Here is a 19,491-nt window from a genome sequence, read left to right on the forward strand (position 1 = left end):
CATGGAAAGTATCATGCTAAGCGAAATGAGTCAGAAAGAGAGGGACAGACACAGAAAGACTGCACTCATCTGGGGAACATAAAGTAACAAAATAGGAGACTAACACCCAAGAATAGCCGAGATAAGTACCAGGAGGTTTGCTCCATGGCTTGGAGGCCAGCCACACATGCCAGGGGAAAAGGCAGCTCAGATAGAGAAGGGAGCACCAAATATAGGGTGTTGGGAGGATCCTCCCCGGATGGGAGATGCATGCTGAAAGTAGACTATAGACCGAACATGATTGCCACTCAATGCCTCTTTTGGAAACCACAACACCCTAAAGGAGAGAGAGAACAGAGGGGAATGCCCTGCCACAGAGGCAGGGGGAGATGGGGGGTGGGGGGTGGGAGGGATGCTGGGATCCATGGTGGTGGAAAATGGGCACTGGTGGAGGGATGGGTATTTGATCATTGTATAACTGAAATCCAAGCACAAAAATTTGTAAGTCAACAACTGTACCTCACAGTGTTTCACAAATAAAAATTTAAAAAACAACAAAAAACCGAGGAGGGTATCGAACCTCTCTTGACATACAGAAGTAATCCTGTTTTGTTTTGTTTTGGGGCTATCCCCTATAGTGCTCTCGGGTTATTCCTGGCTCTGCCCTTAGAGATCACTCTTGGAGGGCTCCAAAACTGTATGGGATGCTGGGGATTGAACCCAAGTCAGCCCTACGCAAGGCAAGTGTCTTGCCTGCTTTACTATGGCTTCAGCGCCAAAACCATTTACTTAAAAAGCATTTCAACTTGACTACCCTGCAGACAACTGGGAAGGAATAAGAAAAGAACTAAGAGCCCAGAGATGTGATTCAGATCACTACTGGCTTTTCACATATGAGGCCAAAATCTTGGTTCCTGCACCAGTCATTGTGAGCACTGGTGTCATAACCAAGTGTGTGAGCAGTGTGTGACCCTTACTGCAGTACCACCACTATATCAACAAAGGGAAGAAGAAAAGGGGTTAGGAGAAAGACAGTGTACAGTTGCAGAAGGGCTAAAACAGGCATCACTTTAAGGCAGAAGCAGGCAGCAGGCCTAAGTTTCTGTTTCCCCTTCTCCTCCCCAAAGAATTCCCTGAAGGCTGCCTTCGAAGAAGCTGGAAATCCTTTAGCCATTCATATGATAAGCAGGATATTTCTGAGCAGAGCAGGTGGGCATGACCAATTAGCTCACAGACTTGTGACTGTTTTGCAGCATTTCTTGGGAAAACTGTGCCAACTTTGCTTATGTAACCATATACTTATGTAATATTCCCTGGAACTTGGGTCCGGGTCCTTGTAAGACTCCACTGTGTTGGATGAGACTCGAACCCTAGCCCAACCTAGCAATAAAGAGAGCCTCGCATTTGCCTCTCCCCTTCTGGTCTGCTCAACATGGGAGCTGAAGTAACATAGCATAACATAACATCAGAAGAGTCAATGTGTACAAGAAATTTATGAGCTGCACCTTCACTGCTATGAGTCTGTCAGGTTGTTCAGAGTAGCTTAGTGAGAAGAGTCCTCTTAATAAAACAAAGTGTTACTACTTTTACCTGCAAACACAGTAAATTATGAGGAAAGCAAAAAAACAGTGAGAGTAAGAGGCAGCAAAAAAAAAAAAAAAAAAAGAGAAAAGAAATTTTGTGGTTCCAGAAATTGATCTTAGGGCCTTAGCTATGCATGTGTCCCAGGGCTGAGACACATCCCCAGCTCTGAAAGACATTGCTCGAGTAAAGTAAAGTAAAGGCCCTCCCGTTGATCATCGATTTGCTCGAGCGGGCCCAGTAACGTCTCCTTTGGAGACTTTGTTGTTACTGTGTCTGGCATATCGAATACTCTCGGTAGCTTGCCGGGCTCTCCGAGAGGGGCGGAGGAATCGAACTCGGGTCGGCCATGTTGGCTGAAAGACATTGGAACCTAGAATTGTCGGCTGAGAGGATATACTATTATGTTTTTATAAAAGTAAAATGTCAGTATCTGTCACATAGGTTTAGAAAATTAAGTGAGAGAGGTTTGGCGCACAGCACACGTTAGCCCACCATCAACAGGACAGAAAATGGCAGACACTTTAAAGCCTATTAAAATTGTCAGGCATATATACACAAAAAAAGATTTTTAGTATACCAAAACTATGTATGATTTCAAAGTATTAAAATGGAAACATCTAAACCATCTTCTCACATGTATGTGTTTTTACTAACTAATTTTCCCTGCTCTGGAAAAACTTTTGTAAGAGCCAATAGGCTGGTTTAGATTTCCTAATTCCCTATTTCCCTGGAAATGGGTCTGTCACAGTTTGCCAGTTTCAATGAAAAATTAATAAAGAACTAGAAAGGCCTTATCCTGACCATTTCCAATTGCCCCATGACCTTTTTATTTATTTATTTTGCTTTTTGGGTCACACCTGGCAATGCACAGGGGTTACTCCTGGCTCTGCACTCAGAAATTACTCCTGGCAGTGCTCCGGGGACCATATGGAATGCTGGGAATCGAACCCGGGTTGGCCGCATGCAAGGCAAATGCCCTACCCACTGTGCTATCTCTCCAACCCCCCTATGACCTTTTTAAATGCTCCTAATAGAATTTGTTAGTCTTAACTAAATTCTAGAATAGACAAAGCATAAAGAGTATTAATTTCATAAAGCACATAACCCTGTTTTTTTCCCCCCTTGACTCATGTGGATTTTGCCAATTGCACCATAATCATTAAACCAAATAATGATGAATTTAGTTAGTTTCTGGCATATCAAATACAACACGGGTAGCTTGCCAGGCTTTGCGGCGCAGGGAGATACTCTCGTATCAACTGGGTGGTAGGGATTATTTCCTACACTGAGATCGAGTGGGAGATCTGGGGCGCAATCTGATGATGCCTGGTGAAATTGTTCGGGCACAAGCAACCAAACAGCTTTGGGTGCTCCTGGCAGCCTTGCTCAGTTGTAATGCTCTCAGGCTCGTGCCCAGGTGACGGAGGTGGGCAGAGAGGAAGGTGACATCCTCCCTCACTTCACATAAGCCATTTGTGACAAAAGGAATCCACCAGACTTCCCACACAACATGTTGTCATTCCAGACAAGTTCAAACAGTGAAAGAGCCAAGAAGTGAGTAGCCAAGAAGCAGTTCTGTCCCTGGTATGTCCTATGCAACACCCACCCCCCCCCCACACACACTTTTTTTTGGTGGAGCATACTTATTTTAACATTATTTTTCTTTCTTTTTATTTAATTAGTGAAACACCATGAGGTACAGTAAGACTTACAAACTTTCGTGATTAGGTTTCAGTTATACAATGATCGAGTGCCCATCCCTCCACCAGTGCCCATTCTCCACCTCCAATGCTCCCTGTATTCCTCCCGCTCCCCATCCCCCACCCCCACCCCCACCCTGCCTCTATGGCAGGGCATTCCCTTTTGCTCACTCTTTCCTCCAGGGTCTTGTAGTTTGCAGTAGAGGTATTGAGTGGCCATCGTGTTTGATCTATAGTCTACTTTCAGCACTCATCTCTCATCCCAAGCAAGTCCTTCAAACATCCGTTACGTGGTCTTCCCTTCTCTATCTGAGCTGCCTTTTCCCCTAGCATGTGCTGCTCGCTTCCAAGCCCCGGAGCAGACTTCCTGGTACTTATCTCAACTATTCTTGGGAGTTCAACTCCCATTCTGTTACTTTATATTCCCCAGATGAGTGCAGGCTTTCTATGTCTGTCCCTCTCTTTCTGGCTCATTTCACTTAGCAAAATACTTTCCATGTAGAACCACTTGTATGTAAATTTCATGACTTCATATTTTCTAACAGCTGCATTGGATTCCGTTATGTACATGTACCAAAGTTTCTTTAACCAGTCATCTGTTCTTGGGCACTAGGGTTTTTTCCAAATTTTGGCTATTATGAACAGTGCAGCAATGAGCATACAAGTGCAGATGTCATTTCGACTGTACTTTTTTGCCTTTCCAGGATACATTCCCAGGAGTGGTATTGCGAGTCAAATGGGAGCTCAATTTCTAATTTTTTGAGGATCGTCTATACTGTTCTCCAAAAGGGCTCAACCAGTTGGCATTCCCACCAGCAGTGAAGGAGGGTACTTTTCTCGCCACATCCGTGCCAACACCGGTTGCTTTTGTTCTTTTGTATGTGGGCCAGTCTCTGTGGTGTGAGATATCTCATTGTTGTTTTGATCTGCATCTTCCTGATGATTAGTGATGTAAAGCATTTCCTCATGTGCCTTTTAGCTATTTGGATTTCTTCTTTGAGAAATCAGCCCATTTTTGGATGGGGTTGGATGTTTTCTTCTTGTGGAGTTTAACCAGTATTTTGTATATCCTGGATATCAACCCCTTGTCAGATGTGTATTTGGCGAATATCCTTTCCCATTCTGCAGACTGTCTTTGTATTTTGGTCACTGTTTCTCTCGAGGTGCAGAAGCTTCTTAGTTTAAGATAGTCCCATTTATCTATCTCTGTTTTCACTTGCTTGGCCAGTGGCGTATCATCTATGAAGATACCGCTAGCTTCAATGTTGTGGGGTTTTGCCAACTTTGTCTTCAATGTACCTTATGGATTCCGGTCTGATGTTGAGGTCTTTAATCTATTTTGATCTGACTTTTGTACATGGTGTTAGGTAGAGATCTGAGCCCACTTTTTTGCATGTAGCTGTCCAGTTTTGCCAGCACAATTTGTTAAAGAGGCTTTGCTTGCTCCACTTCACATTTCTTGCTCCCTTATCAAAGATTAGATGTTTATACATTTGGGGTTGTGTGTAGGCATATTCCATCCTGTTCCATTGGTCTGTGGCTCTGCCTTTGTTCCAGTACCATGCTGTTTTAATTATTACTGCTTTGTAGAGTTTGAAGTTAGGAGGTTGATTCCTCCCATTTTCTTTTCCCCAAGAATTGCTTTAGCTATTCGTGGGGGCTTATTGTTCCATATGAATGTCAGGAGTGTTTGCTCCAGTTCTTTGAAGAATGTCATGGGTATCGTAATAGGGATTGCATTGAATTTGTACAGTGCTTTGGGAAGTACTGCCTTTTGACAGTGTTAATTCTCCTGATCCATGAGCAAGGGATATCTTTCCATTTCCTTGTGTCCTCTTTCAGTTCCTGAAGTAGCGTTTTGTAGTTTTCTTTGTACAGGTCCTTTATGTCCTTAGTTAAGCTGATTCTTAGGTACTTGATTTTCTGAGGCTTGATTGTGAACGGGATTGTTCTTTTCATGTCATTTTCTTCTCTCTCACTATTTGTGTATAGGAAAGCCATGGACTTTTGGGTATTGATTTTATAGCCGCAACTTTACCATACAAGTCTATTGTTTCTAGGACTTTCTTGATAGAGGTTTTAGGGTTCTCTAAGTAGAGTATCATATAGTCTGCGAATAGTGAGAGCATGATTTCTTCCTTTCCTACCTGAAAGCCCTTTAATATCTTTTTCTTACCTAACCTCCATTGCAAGTACTTCCAGTACTATACTGAACAGCAGCGGAGAGAGTGGGCATCCTTGTCTCATCCCTGATCTTAGAGGGAAGGCTTTTAGTTTTTCTCCTTTGTGGATGATCTATGGCCCATTTGACATAATGAAACAAACTTGTGTTGATAAGGAAAACGTGCATGCTTTGTGTTCCCTTCAAGCATAAGGGCACACAGATAAATGAAATAGTCCCTTCCAGAGCACACTAGCATATGAACGGCAGAGATAAATAAAGCACGGGAGGGGAGCATGGAACTCAATGACAGTAGGAAAGTAGGAGCTGAGTCTTCAAGTATGTGGTAAGTGAAGACCTGACTGGAGAACACTGAAGCAAAGACACGCGGATATCTGGAGGAAAATCAATTCTGTCCAAACAGAACAGGTGAGCAAGCACTGCACCAATGAGACTACTTGGAAAGCTCTTGTAGTAATGCAGGTGAAAGATCATCATTGCTTCAACCAAAATGACGAGAGAGGAGGTGGTAAGAAATACTCAGATTCTAGATACACTTACAGCAGAAGAATAAGACTTGCTGATTGGCTAAAACCATGTGTGGGAATAGTGGAGTCAACGGTTTTTGGCCTAGCAATAGGAAGAAAGGAGTCGAGATTTACTGAAAGGACAGACTATGGTGCAAGAAGTTATGATTGGCACAGATTAAGTTTGAAACATCCAGAAGACACCTAGGAAAAGAAGTGAGCAGTGAAACAAGGTATGTCTGGAATTCAAGGAAGAGGTCTTGAGCAGAAAACATAAATCTGGAAATTATCAGCATAAACAAGGTATGTAAAACAGCATAACGAGATGGAACACTGGGGAGTGAGTTTACAGAAAAGCAAAAGGTTAAGACTGAGCCCTGGATCTTTATTGCATCATAAAGATCAAGATCTTGAACTGGAAAGAAATGGCCTGTCAGAGGAAGAAAACTGAGAGATAGCATGTGGAAGAAGTTTCAAGTAAAAGATTAATCAGTTGTCCCAGAGTGTCAAGTAACACAAAGCTGAAGATAACCAAAGAGAAACATGTAGGTAGTAATTCATGGTCTTGATGAATTGTTTTGGTAAGAGGTTAAGGTAGATATCTAACTTTAGGTGAATGTAAGAGAACAGAATGAAAAGAAGTAAAGATACTTTAGCTAAGTCGTTTGAGAAATATTTCATCCAAAGACATATATCCATATAAATTCAGAACTCAAGATATACTTAGAAAATGAGATTGTCCAATTTCACTGTGTACTAACTATTGAGACTATTTCTGAAGTGGCAAAGTCCAAATAAAATAAAATTCATTAGTCAAAAACATTGATGATGAGTCATCCCAAGCATATTATTTAATTTGCACCATGCTCTGACTTTAAGACTCACATGAATAAATAGCTACTACTTGCCACTCCCAAGTCAAAGTGAATGTCAGAGAAGAAATTTGGAAGCATGGGACTCTGGAGGAAAGAACAAGAAATTTGGGTTAAGATATGTTGAGGAGAGAGAATAGTAGAAGAGGACAAAAAGGATCTTTCTGCTCATGCCAAGTGTGGATTTCTAAAAGTTAAAAAAAAAGATCCACCAAAGGAAAAAAGACAAAGAAAGGAAACTTCAGCGGGTAGGGCGTTTGTCTTGCACGCAGCCGACCTGAGTTAGATTCCAGAGAGCCCGGCAAGCTACCGAGAGCATCCCGCCCGCACGGCAGAGCCTGGCAAGCTCCCCATGGCGTATTCGATACGCCAAAAACAGTAACAACAAGTCCCACAATGGAGACATTACTGACGCCCACTTGAGCAAATCGATGAACAATGGGAGGACAGTGCTACAGTGAATTTCTCTAATACACATGGGCTGGGAACGCAGCTCAATGGCAAAGCACATACTTTCACGTGTGAGGTCCTGGCAAAAAACAAAATCAAGAGGAAGCAGGAGAGATAGCACTGGGGTTATGTCATGAGCTGAATATCTGCCTTCACCAGTTTGAATTCCCAGCACAGCATCTATACCCTGAGCACCACTAGGGGGTAGGCCCCGTGGACTGCTGCGTGTGCTTCCCATTCCCCCAAACTCAGGTACTTACCTTGCTTGAGCCTCCACTTCCTATCTGCTTCAATATGGAATAAATTCTTCCTTTAACTAAAATGCATTCATTTGTTGCAGAGGAGGCTGAAATCTAAATAATTAAAAATCACATTAAACTTTCAAAATTCCAAGAACAGGCCAGAGAAACTAACTTGCAAACATGCATTTAGTATAGTGAAATGCTTTCAATTTTAAAATCACACTTTCATCAAAAAAGAAGACATTAACCAACAAATATTTCAGGTCTCGAATATATCTTTTCTTCTTTTTTTGAGGGGAAGGCCCACCCAGCAGTTCTAGGAGGGCATGAAGACGTGTTGGTCAAACTGGGCAAAGGATGTACTTCAGCCCTTTGGGCCATCTCCCCAGCCCCTTGAGCTTCCTCTTAATAAATATATTGAGAGAAAAAAGAAGGGAAAAAATCATTTGCCATCAATATACAAACTCACAAATCTCCCACCTTTTTTCCATATAACCTACTTCCATCTATCCAAACATATGTAAACATACAAATATTATATTTTTTTCTTCCTCTTTTAGCATAGCATTAATTATAAAGGGAGGAATGAATGTACTATGGTGCTAAAAGGGCAAGTCAAAAAAATATAAATATTAGCAATTCCCCATTTGCTGGGTGATGTTTACTGAGTTACCGACCTTAAATTGTATTTATTTTGCTTTTTGGGTCACGCCCAACAACGCTCATGGCTACTCTGGGCTCTGCACTCAGGAATTACTCCTGGCGGTGCTTGGGAGAACCATATGGGATGCCGAAAGTCAGAAGCATGCAAGGCAAACGCCCTACCTGCTGTGCTATTGCTCCAGCCCCGCTGACTTTGAATTTTAGCATATTCACCAGCAAACTACCAAATAATATACTACATAGCACTCCTTTAATTCTCTTTCCTTTTGCAGTAGCTCTCTCCAGAGTTATGATGTTTAAAGGGCTCCTATTTAGCTGATCCACCAAGTTGAAACAAGGTTCTCAGTAACCCTCATTTTATCTAAGTCCTGACTTAGATCCCACATGGTAGAATCTCCTGTGTAATATTAAAAAGGTAAGGTTCCTAATTCCTTTAACCTCTAACAGTGAAAGACACTACTGAGCAGCTGGAGAGACAGTTCAGGCGGAAGGGTGCTGGCCTTGCACGTGGGTTTGATCCCCAGCATCCCATATGGTTTCCCCCAGCCCCGCCAGGAGTAATTCCTGAGGGCAGAGTCGGGCCTACGTCCTGAAAATGGGAAACCAAATATGGTGCCAGGGACTGTGGGTTGTGAGTCAAGCAAGCACCCTCTATGCTGCACTGTAACTGTAGCCCCTAACCTATAATTTTATCAAATTTTTTCATTAGCTTCTCTTCCCTGCTCTTTTTGAGCTTCTTATACTTACACAGAACATCTCTATTAGATGTTCTTTCTTCTTAACAGCTTACACTTTTCTCAGAACAAAATTATTCTGGGGCTAGAAAGATATATAGATAGGTAGATATATACACACACAAATATATGTATATGTGTCATTCACATACACACACACACACACACACACACATATTGCAGGTGAATATATATTGCAGGTGAAGTGTTTGCCTTGTGCATGACCTGTTTAAATCCCCAGCACCACATGGGTCAAGCACTGCCAGGGACGGTTCTTGTGCACAGAACCAGGCCTCCAGCAGCTCTGGGTATAGCCCAAGACCAAAAACAAAAACAAGTGGACGGAGCCGATGGTACAGTGGGTAGGACGTTTGCCTTGCATGTGACCTACCAGAGTTCAATCCCCGGCATCCCATACGGTCCCCCAAGCACCACCAGGAGTTAATGCCTCAGTGCAGAGCCAGGAGTAACCTCTGAGTATCACTGGGTGTGAGCCAAAAAGCAAAAAAAAAAAAAAAAAAAAAAAAGCCAAAATCATTCTAACCATATTTTTAACTCTTAACTTGTATAGTTATCATTATGAAGGTTTGTTTTGTGACTTTATTTAACAAGTGCGATTATTTCCATTATTTGCCATCGATTAGGTACTAGATTTGAGTGTGAGTAACATCAATGCCAGTGAATTAAGTATGTGCACTCATCCAATGGGGTACTTTTTTTTTTCATCCCTGTTTTACATATGATAAAATGGACATAACGTCTAAGTAATCTGTGAAAGGAAACAAATCTAGTAAAAAGTGATGTCAAGATTCATGACAGGAGAGTCTCTCTTGAAATCCACACTTTCTACTATTAGTAAGCTTACACTAAGATAGTTATTAGAAACTAATTTTAGTGTTGACTCCAGAAAAGTAATTTTTCTTCAAATGACAATGCCACTGTCTCACCAATAAATTTTTTCTCTTATTTTATATGTTTATTTATAATATATTTATCACTATCACTATCCTCCCATTGTTCATCGATTTGCTCGAGCGGGCCCAGTAATGTCTCCATTGGAGACTTTTGTTGTTACTGTGTTTGGCATATCGAATACGTCACGGGTGGCTTGCCAGGCTCTGCCGTGCGGGCGGAATACTCTCAGTAGCTTGCCGGGCTCTCCGAGAGGGGCTGAGCAATCGAACCGGGCTCGGCCGGGCAGGCTGCGCGCAAGGCAAACGCCCTACCGCTGTGCTATCGCTCCAGCCCATAATAATATATTTAATAACCAATAAAATCATCACGGTCACTGTCACTGTCCTCCGTTGTTCATCGATTTGCTTGAGCGGGTCCAATAACGTCTCCATTGTGAGACTCGTTACTGTGTTTGGCATATCGAATATGCCCCGGGTAGCTTGCCAGGCTTTGCCAACCGGGTGAGATACTCTCGGTAGCTTGCTGGGATCTCCAAGAAGGGCGGAGGAATCGAACTCGGGTCGGCCAGGTCGGCCTCGTGCAAGGCAAACGCCCTACCTGCTGTGCTATCGCTCAGGGAAATCATACTGCTCATTAATGGAAATTTTTAAAAAATGTAAATCATAAGAAGAAATTTGATTCAACTATTCAAGTAAGATTCCTTAGCCTGGTTTAGAGCTGGGGAACCTCTAACTGGCAGTCCGTATAAGGCCTGTGAAATCCAGCAGACTGGCCCTGGCAGGAGACAGGACAGATAGAGATACTCCTGTCCTTCACCCCACCTGTACAGACTGTGTGGTCTGCAAGTGACGCTACAGATATCCAAGTGGTCCAGCAGGGAAAAGCTTCCCCACATTTGGCTGAGCTCATGAAAAGACACTTCATTAGCTCCATTTGTCACTTTTCTCCCAGGTTCGGGAGTCAGTTTAGGGATGAGGGGAAACATCTTGCCTATGGCTAGAGGATCTCTGGCACAAGATTTCTTCCAGGCATAGCCAGGTGCAGTCCTAAACACAGCAGCGAGGCCTGCAGGCCTGGTGGATCAAGAATTTCTTTAAGGGGCCCCAGGTCTCCCGGGCAGAACCCTCCCCACCCCCACCAGAAAGGGGGGAAATACTGGGGAAAAAAAAAAAGAAATAATGTACCCCCTGAAAGTCATGAGCACCCTTTGAAGTCATCAGAAAAGAGTTCTGCCTGATAAGATTATGTTCTTAAGACTGTCAAAACGCTCTGAAAATCAAATTTTTTGAAGTTGACATAATATGAAGAAATCGCGCACCTGTAAATTCTGAAGTGGAGTAACAGGTATTTGCTGTTGTTGCTGGAAGAAGGCAAGTTGGCTATAAGGTGTTGACAACTGACAAGCAGGTGGAAAGTCATTCTTTACAACCGGAGTTCTAAAACTAGAAAGAATAGATTTTCTTAAAATTTAAAACCTAAGATTTCAACTCAGTTTTTCTGGGACATTAAGAGACAAACATAAATTTAAATATGCTAGGTCAAAGAAAATACGGGTCAGTTTTCGTAGTATAGCTGAATATATGTTGCATATTCTAGATACAACGTCACCAGAATTTTACTTGAGGGAAATTCTTTCTGAAAGTAAATTTTTTGCCCCCAAACAAAAAATCCATGTCATATAAATAAGAGCATTTAAAATATGGAGTTGGGACTATTTTTATCAAAGCAAAGTAATAGCTGATCAAAGGTTTTCTGCTGGTTTATTTTAAGAGTAATATAATTCAGTTTCTTTCATTCTATATTATAGAATATCCTATAATATTCCATAATAATATTCCATAACGGTTCTACAACAACCTGAACGCCAATTATATCAGTGCAATTTGGCCTTTTAACTTAAAGCCATGCCGTTCCCATTTGTGTTTGGCTCATTTATTATTATATTCTCAACGCCTAGAACTTGGCCTAAAGGAGTTCTAAAACCATTTGATGACAATAATCTATTTGTTGACACAAAAAATGACACAAAACTATTTTACCCAACAATTATTCCTTAAAATATAAGTTATACAGTGAGCAAAATACAGAGACAGTCTACAGAATGGGAAAGGATATTCGCCGAATACACATCTGACAAGGGGTTGATATCCAGGATATACAAAGTACTGGTTAAACTCCACAAGAAGAGAACATCCAACCCCATTAAAAATGGGGCGACGAAGGAATGGCTGAGATTAGTACCAGGAATTTTGCTCCATGACTTGAAGGCCAGCCACATGTGCTAGGTGAAAAGGAAGCTCAGACAGAGAAGAGAGCACCAAATAAAGGGTGTTGTGAAGACCCTCCCAGGGTGGGAGAGACATGCTAAAAGTAGTCTATAGACCAAACATGATTGCCACTCAATGCCTCTCTTGCAAAACACAGTACCCAAAAGAAGAGAGAGAGAACAGGGGAGAATGCCCTGCCACAGAGGCAGGGTGGGACGGGGGGATGGGGGGTGGGAGGGATGCTGGGACCCGTGGTGATGGAGGATGGGCACTGGTGGAGGGATGGGTACTTGATCATTGTATAACTGAAAACCAAGCTTAGTAAAAATAAATAAATAAATAAATAAAATGGGGCGACGAAATAAACAAAAACTTTCTCAAAAAAGAAATCTGAATGGCTTAAAGGCACATGAAAAAATCCTCTACATCACTAATGATCAGGGAGATGCAGATCAAAACAACAATGAGATATCATCTCACACCACAGAGACTGGCCCACATCCACAAGAACAAAAGCAACAGGTGCTGGCGTGGATGTGGCAAGAAAAAGACGCTCCTCCATTACTGGTGGGAGTGCCGACTGGTTCAGCCCTTTTTGAAAATAGTATGGACGATTCTCCAAAAATTAGAAATTGAGCTCCCATTTGACCCAGCAATACCACTCCTGGGAATATATCCCAAAGCGGCAAAAATGTACAGTTGAAGTGACATCTGCACTTGTTTGTTCATTGCAGCACTGTTTACAATAGCCAAAATCTGGAAAAAACCCGAGTGCCCAAGAACAGATGACTGGTTAAAGAAACTTTGGTACATCCGCAAAATGGAATATTATGCAGCTTTTAGAAAAGATGAAGTCATTAAGTTTGCATATAAATGGATCAACATAGAAAGTATCATGTTAAGTGAAATGAGTCAGAAAGAGCAGGATAGACATAGAAAGAGTGCATTCATCTGGGGAACATAAAGTAACAAAATGGGAGACTAACACCCAAGAGTAGCCGAGATAAGTACCAGAAAATTCACTCCATGGCTTGGAGGCCAGTGGCACATGCTGGGAGAAAAGGCAGCTCAGATAGAGAAGGGAGCACCAAATAAAGGGTGTTGGGAGTATCCTTCCAGGATGGGAGAAGCATTCTGAAAGTAGACTATAGACCGAACATGATTGCTACTCAATGCCTCTCTTGCAAACCACAGCACCCAAAAGGAGAGAGAGAACAAAAGGGAATGCCCTGCCACAGAGGCAGGGTGAGATGGGGGGGACGGGGGGTGAGAGGGATACTGGGATCCACGGTGTTGAAGATTGGGCACTGATGGAGGGATGGGTATTTGATCATTATATAACTGAAACCCAAGCACAAAAATTTGTAAGTCTACAACTGTACCTCATGGTGTTTCACTAATAAAAATCTATAAAAAAAATATTTTAGTAGCAGGAAAATAGGTTATAAAAACTCTAAAGCCTATTCTAATAAGAGCATGGATTATACTGAAATGAAAAACAAAGTTTCATGGATTTAAGTATCTTCAAAGACATCAGAAGTATACCTGAAATACAGCCCTTAGTTGAAATACCTGATATGCCACATTCCTTTAGTTCCTTTCTTTGAAATGTTTAGAATTTTCAGTATCCAGTGAATTTCCTATCCACCAGCACTGATCATTCAATTTCTTGGATCCAATTTCTTATCCACCTCCTTTAGAAAGATGACCTACAAAACCAACCTAATCTTTTAGACCACGAGTTTGCCCCCAGGAGCGGCTCTCCGGCATGGCCATGGCCCCAGAGGCACACAGACTTAATTCGGAGTCCAGCAGCTTTCATCAGAAATGTGAATGGATCTATGCATTAAACTACAGTGCCCTGCCCCCCCCACTCCAGGAGGGAAAGGATGTCTGTCTCTTCTGCCTCCCTCCCCCGCTTCCCCACCCCCGGCAGCACGGTGGCCGCCGCCTCAGAGCTTATTGGACAGCCAGGTATGAGCCGGGGGTGATGGGGCAACTGTGGCCTCATGGGACGGAGGGGGGGACTGGCACGTCCATCCCACCCCACTGAGGCCACGAGTTGCCCACCCACAAGCAGCTCTCTGGCCCGGCAGTGGACCCAGAGGCACCCAAACCAATCTCGGGACTATGCGGCTTTTGGCTCCAGACTTAATTATTAAAATATTAGAAATCCGAAATCTCTCTTGTGGTCATGTGACATCATGTGGTATTCATAACCAGCAATAGAAAACAAATTATTTCACAATGCCTTTTCAGCAATTCTGATTGTTGGGGGGAAATTCTAAACAATAATGGTGCATCTTTTGTCGAAATAATGAATGTAATCAATGTCGAGAAGAGTTAAGTGGAAATCATCTGCCTCACAGGCATCAGGAAGGGTGGGAAGGGGGGTTTATTGGGGGTTCTTGGTGGTGGAAAATGTGCAATGGTGAAGGCATGGGTGTTTGATCATTGTATTGCCGAGACTTAAACCTGAAAGCTTAGTAACTTTTCTCATGGTGACTCAATAAATAAATTTAAAAAAAAAAAGAAACTATCACATTCCAATTAATAGCTCCTTTACCTGCACTAACAATCAATCAATCACGGTCCTCCCGTTGTTCATCGATTTGCTCGAGCGGGCCCAGTAACGTCTCCATGGGAGACTTTGTTGTTACTGTGTCTGGCATATCGAATACTCTTGGTAGCTTGCCGGGCTCTCCGAGAGGGGCGGAGGAATCGAACTCGGGTCGGCCATGTTGGCCGCTTGTAAGGCAAACGCCCTACTGCTGTGCGATCGCTCCAGCCCTGCACTAAGAATACTAATCTTTATTTACAAGTTGTAGGTACAGATAAGAATAAGACAGAAATTTACACCACAGTTCTTAAAGGTATGTTATAACCCTCATCCCCTCCCCTCTTTTACAGATGAAACATCTGATACAGAGAAAAATCATGTATATTCAAAACAATCTTGAGCATAGCAGCATTCAACTCTAGGCAGATCTGGCCCCAAAGCTCTTGTTATTTGTATGTATCCAACTCAAAGCAAAAGAAATTACCAGCTCATGTAATCATCCAGGGTTTTGCTGCTGGGTGTTTCACAAACAGATTTTGGGTCAATCCATTTAGGTACTGACACTGGTGGTGACTTCTTTGAAACTGAAAAAGCAGACTGTTCGAAAGAGGTTTGCTTGTGCTAGACAAAGAACGACACACCAACATTTAGTTTTCAATCAGCCGTCTGTTCAGTGACTCACAAACATTATAGCTCCCAAAAGAAAACAAAAATAGAAAAACAAAAACACGCTAAAATAGGTATTGTGTTTCACTCCCATTTTAGCTTATCTCCTTAAGTTTTGCTTAGATTCTACTCCAAGGATAAAGATACCCATGCATAGCAAATCAGGATCTAATATGATGACCCATCGGGGTTATCATACCAGTATTAAACTATAATAATCTTATTAAGTCTTTAATCCTGACTCCTAAGGATCTTTTATTAATAGCTCCACGGTAAAATTTTTTCAGCATTCCCTGATAATCTACTTGTTTTTGACACTCAAGTCATATGTAATTCTGCTAAGTCAACCTTCTAGAAGGTTTTTTAGGTAAGTGTCATGTAAACAATACATCTTCAGTTTTGTGAGTTTATTCCCGAGGGACAGATTGACTGTAAAATTACTGGCTTATCTCTTCCCTTGAGTGTCTTGTAGTTATTTCTTTGGAGAAAAAAAACATGTCAGATTGTTTTATCCGTTATACATCTTTGCATCTGATTTATCCTGGTAATATGATGTTTCTTTTGTCTTTAAAGCTCATGGACTGGAGAGATGATACCTGGAGTTTGACTCTTGCCTTTCAAGCAGGAGACCCCAGTTCAAATCTCCAGCACTACATGTGGTCCCAGCACATTGTCAGGTCACACATCTGGGTGTGGCCCCCAAACCAAAATAAATAAATAAATAAATAAATAAATAGCAAATAAATAAACAGTAAAATCCAGTGACATTTTCTGAATGATAAATCTGTGTTGACTTTTTAGTTCTTTTTTTTTTTAATAGAACATTGAACTTTCAGGAAATTTTTTGGTGCAATTTAAAGAATAAGCAACTTTTTTTTTTTTTTGCTTCTGTTAATTGTAACTTTTTTCTCCAACCATGCCTGTGTTAAAACATTTCAGTTTTTAAAATAAATATCAGATCAGATCACGGTCCTCCCGTTAATCGTCGATTTGCTCGAGCGGGCCCAGTAACGTCTCCATTGGAGACTTTATTGTTACTGTGTCTGGCATCTCGAATACGTCACGGGGAGCTTGCCAGGCTCTGCCGTGTGGGCGAGATACTCTCGGTAGCTTGCCGGGCTCTCCGAGAGGGGCGGAGGAATCGAACTCGGGTCGGCCATGTTGGCCGCTTGTAAGGCGAACGCCCTACCCGCTGTGCTATCGCTCCAGCCCAAAATAAATATATTATGTATATATATATAAAAAATTACTATCATGATCTTAATCAATGCTCTGTACTCTAGAATTCACTTCATACAAATCCTGAAGCAACGGTGCATGGCCTACAGCAGGCATCAGCAAATAACCAGCAGACAGAATCTGGTCTGCTGCTGCACCCATAAAGTTCTATAGGAATTCCATATTTGAAAGTCAGTAAAAAGTTTTTGTAGCTCTACAGAAACCACAATAAGAATAGAAAAAAATCAGCATGACATACATTCTTAGTGAACATATGCCTAATGATTAGTTTTTTATGATTCACTTTTAAGTAAATTATTACACTACATATAGGACAACATGTGTAGTATAGGATAATATTCAACGCAACAGGAGTCTCACATTATGAGCACATAATTAATCTCACATGATTAATATTACATCTTAAAGGAGAAGAAAACTACCTCTGTGCCGACTTTTGGAGTCATCTCAGGGACCTGCCACTGTTTATAACATGCAGCAGGGTTCTGGCTTACACATTCTGACCTCTCAGACTGCTGTTGCTTCTGGCAGCTTTCTGAAACTTTTGGTCCTTGATGCTCTTTTGTCCCTGAAATTACATTTGCTGCTGTCATTAGAAAGCAAGAATATTAAGAGACCGACAAAATTAAAGCTATATAACGGTATAAACTATCAGCATTTTGCCCTTTGAAATACAGAGAGGAATTAAAAACTTCAACCCAGCAGTTGACATGTGCTAATAAGAAGTAAATTTACAACCCGATCTTTCTAAATTATTACCTAGAATATGCAGAGACCATTCTAAATTTAAATGTTCCTGGTATTCACCAGAAATAAAAAACTGTGTATATGGGACTAGAGGGATAGTTTACTTTCTAGAGCAAAATAAATATTTTCTTTTGTATAATAAGTACAAAAATCCCAAAGAAAATATTTCCAAATGGATAAATATTTCCAAAATGGATAATAAATTATGGCCACGTTGTGTTGATTTCTAAACACAAGTTTGTTTAACATTCTAAAGTTGAGTTTATTTGCCATAACAAAGAAACAGAATTAACTAAAAAAAATGAGCTGAAAAATTATTTCATAAAATTCAATATCCAGTCACAAAAAAAAATTGTGATATCTGTGATTTTGTGATAGTTGTAAAAAATAACTTAAAATATTTTAAGGAATAACTGTTAGCTAAATTGTTAGGTAACTCAGGTAGAAGCAAAACTCATTGTATTATGACTGTGTGATAAAGAATAACTATAAAATTCTATAGCAATTTTCCTGCTGGGTAACTACTAAAAGCGTTTTATCTAAAATAAAGAAATAGATAAGATTGCAATGCTGTAGAGATAGCGCAGGTATGTAGGTGCTCGCCTTGCATATAGCCAAGCCTGGCTTGATCGCACTGTATTAGGGTTCACTGCATTCCCAAAAGTACTCCCAAAAGTGGTCTCTGAGCACAGCCCTGAGCACTGCTGACTGTGCCTCCAAATAAAAACAAACAAAAAAGGAATGTTATGTCTCATTCGTTCTATTCGTCATGACATCAGAGACATGTAATACACCAAAGAAGAAAACAAAAAGGACCGAGAGTGTTTTTAAACATTTAAATATAACACTTATATTTAAACGTTTAAAAACCCACAGAAAGTATCGTGATTGCTCAGTGCATTTCGTAATGTCACTGTATCTATGCTCAAGGACCAAAAGCGCTTGTATCTTTATATACCAGCAATATTAGGACAAAATATTTTTTTAAAGAGCCCATTCAGGGTGATAGTGCAGGAGGTGGGTCTGACGTGGACTCAATCCTGAGCACCCTGCACGGTCCTCTGAGAACCAACAGTAGTGGCCCCTGAGCACAGAGCCAGGAGTGAGCCCAGATCACCATAAGGTGTGTACCCCACCCCCAAAAGAAAAGAACCCTTTTATTATCATAGCATCAAAAATCGTTACAACCGGGGAGATGGTTCAGAGGGCTAGCGTGCATGCTTTGGAAGTCCACGTTCCACCCCAACTCATTAGGAGTTGCTGAAGAGCTACAAGGTGTGGACCAAAACGCTAGCAGCCAAACAAAACTATTCCATTATCTAGGATTAATGCTAGCAAAAGGTAAACAAAAAGCCTTTCTCTAAGATTGTAGAGACTCCTTCAGTGAGGGAAGGGGCATGCATGTCAGTGGGTTAGAAAATAGATCTGTAAAGTCATCAAATTCTCCTATCAAATCTCGGTCAAAATTCCAGTTTTCAGAACCAGAGAGAGCTCTTTGGGCTGGAACACAAGCTTTGCATACCAAAGGTCTGAGATCAGTCTCAAGCATGGTCCCCCAAGGTTTGCCAGGAGAGATCCCCCCACCCCAAGCTCAGAGCCAGGATTAGCTCCTGACCACCTGCTGCTGTGGCCTCAAAATAAAAATGAAAACATCACATAAAATCAAGTTTCCAAAACATGAAAGCTGACAGACTAATATTTTTACATAGAAATCCAAAAAAGCCTGTAACAGATAAAATAACCTTGAAGACTGACATATATATGTAAAAAATTATCTGTAGTAAAGATAGTATTAACACAAAAATAGACAAAAGGACTGAAAAAATAGGTATTAAGACCAGACATTGCATACTGAGAGAAATTACTGATAATATAGCTAACAAATGTTGATACTTAGATGATGCCTAGATGGTATTAATTCAGTAGCACTGTAGCACTGTCCTCCCACTGTTCATAGATTTGCTGGAGCGGGCACCAGTAACATCTCCATTGTGAGACATGTTACTGTTTTTGGCATATCAAATACAACACGGGGAGCTTGCCAGGCTCTGCCATGCGGGAGGGATACTCTCCGTAGCTTGCTGGGCTCTCTGAGAAGAACGAAGCAATTGAACCCGGGTCGGTCACGTGCAAGGCAAATGCCCTACCCGCTGTGCTATCATCGCTCCAGCCCATAGATGATATT

The 19,491-nt window shown here is 41.5% G+C and overlaps 2 protein-coding genes across 2 annotated transcripts in view; both read right to left on the reverse strand.

Annotated features, from left to right (window-relative positions):
• Nucleotides 1-19,491, reverse strand: part of BCKDHB (branched chain keto acid dehydrogenase E1 subunit beta) — a 426,555-nt gene that overhangs the window by 322,681 nt on the left and 84,383 nt on the right. The gene's annotated exons all lie outside the window — the stretch shown is intronic.
• The window catches only part of TTK (TTK protein kinase), a 50,132-nt gene that overhangs the window by 19,265 nt on the left and 11,376 nt on the right, over nucleotides 1-19,491 (reverse strand). Inside the window, exons 10-13 of the mRNA XM_056109680.1 lie at nucleotides 16,982-17,127; nucleotides 15,139-15,275; nucleotides 11,146-11,269; nucleotides 7,534-7,626 (exon numbers count right to left, since the gene is read on the reverse strand). Coding sequence (XP_055965655.1) covers nucleotides 7,534-7,626; nucleotides 11,146-11,269; nucleotides 15,139-15,275; nucleotides 16,982-17,127 — 500 coding nt within the window. The remainder of the gene's footprint in view (nucleotides 1-7,533; nucleotides 7,627-11,145; nucleotides 11,270-15,138; nucleotides 15,276-16,981; nucleotides 17,128-19,491) is intronic.

Source organism: Sorex fumeus, unplaced genomic scaffold, assembly GCF_029834395.1.
Source record: "Sorex fumeus unplaced genomic scaffold, SorFum_2.1 ptg000008l, whole genome shotgun sequence".
In the NCBI taxonomy this organism is placed as follows: domain Eukaryota; kingdom Metazoa; phylum Chordata; class Mammalia; order Eulipotyphla; family Soricidae; genus Sorex; species Sorex fumeus.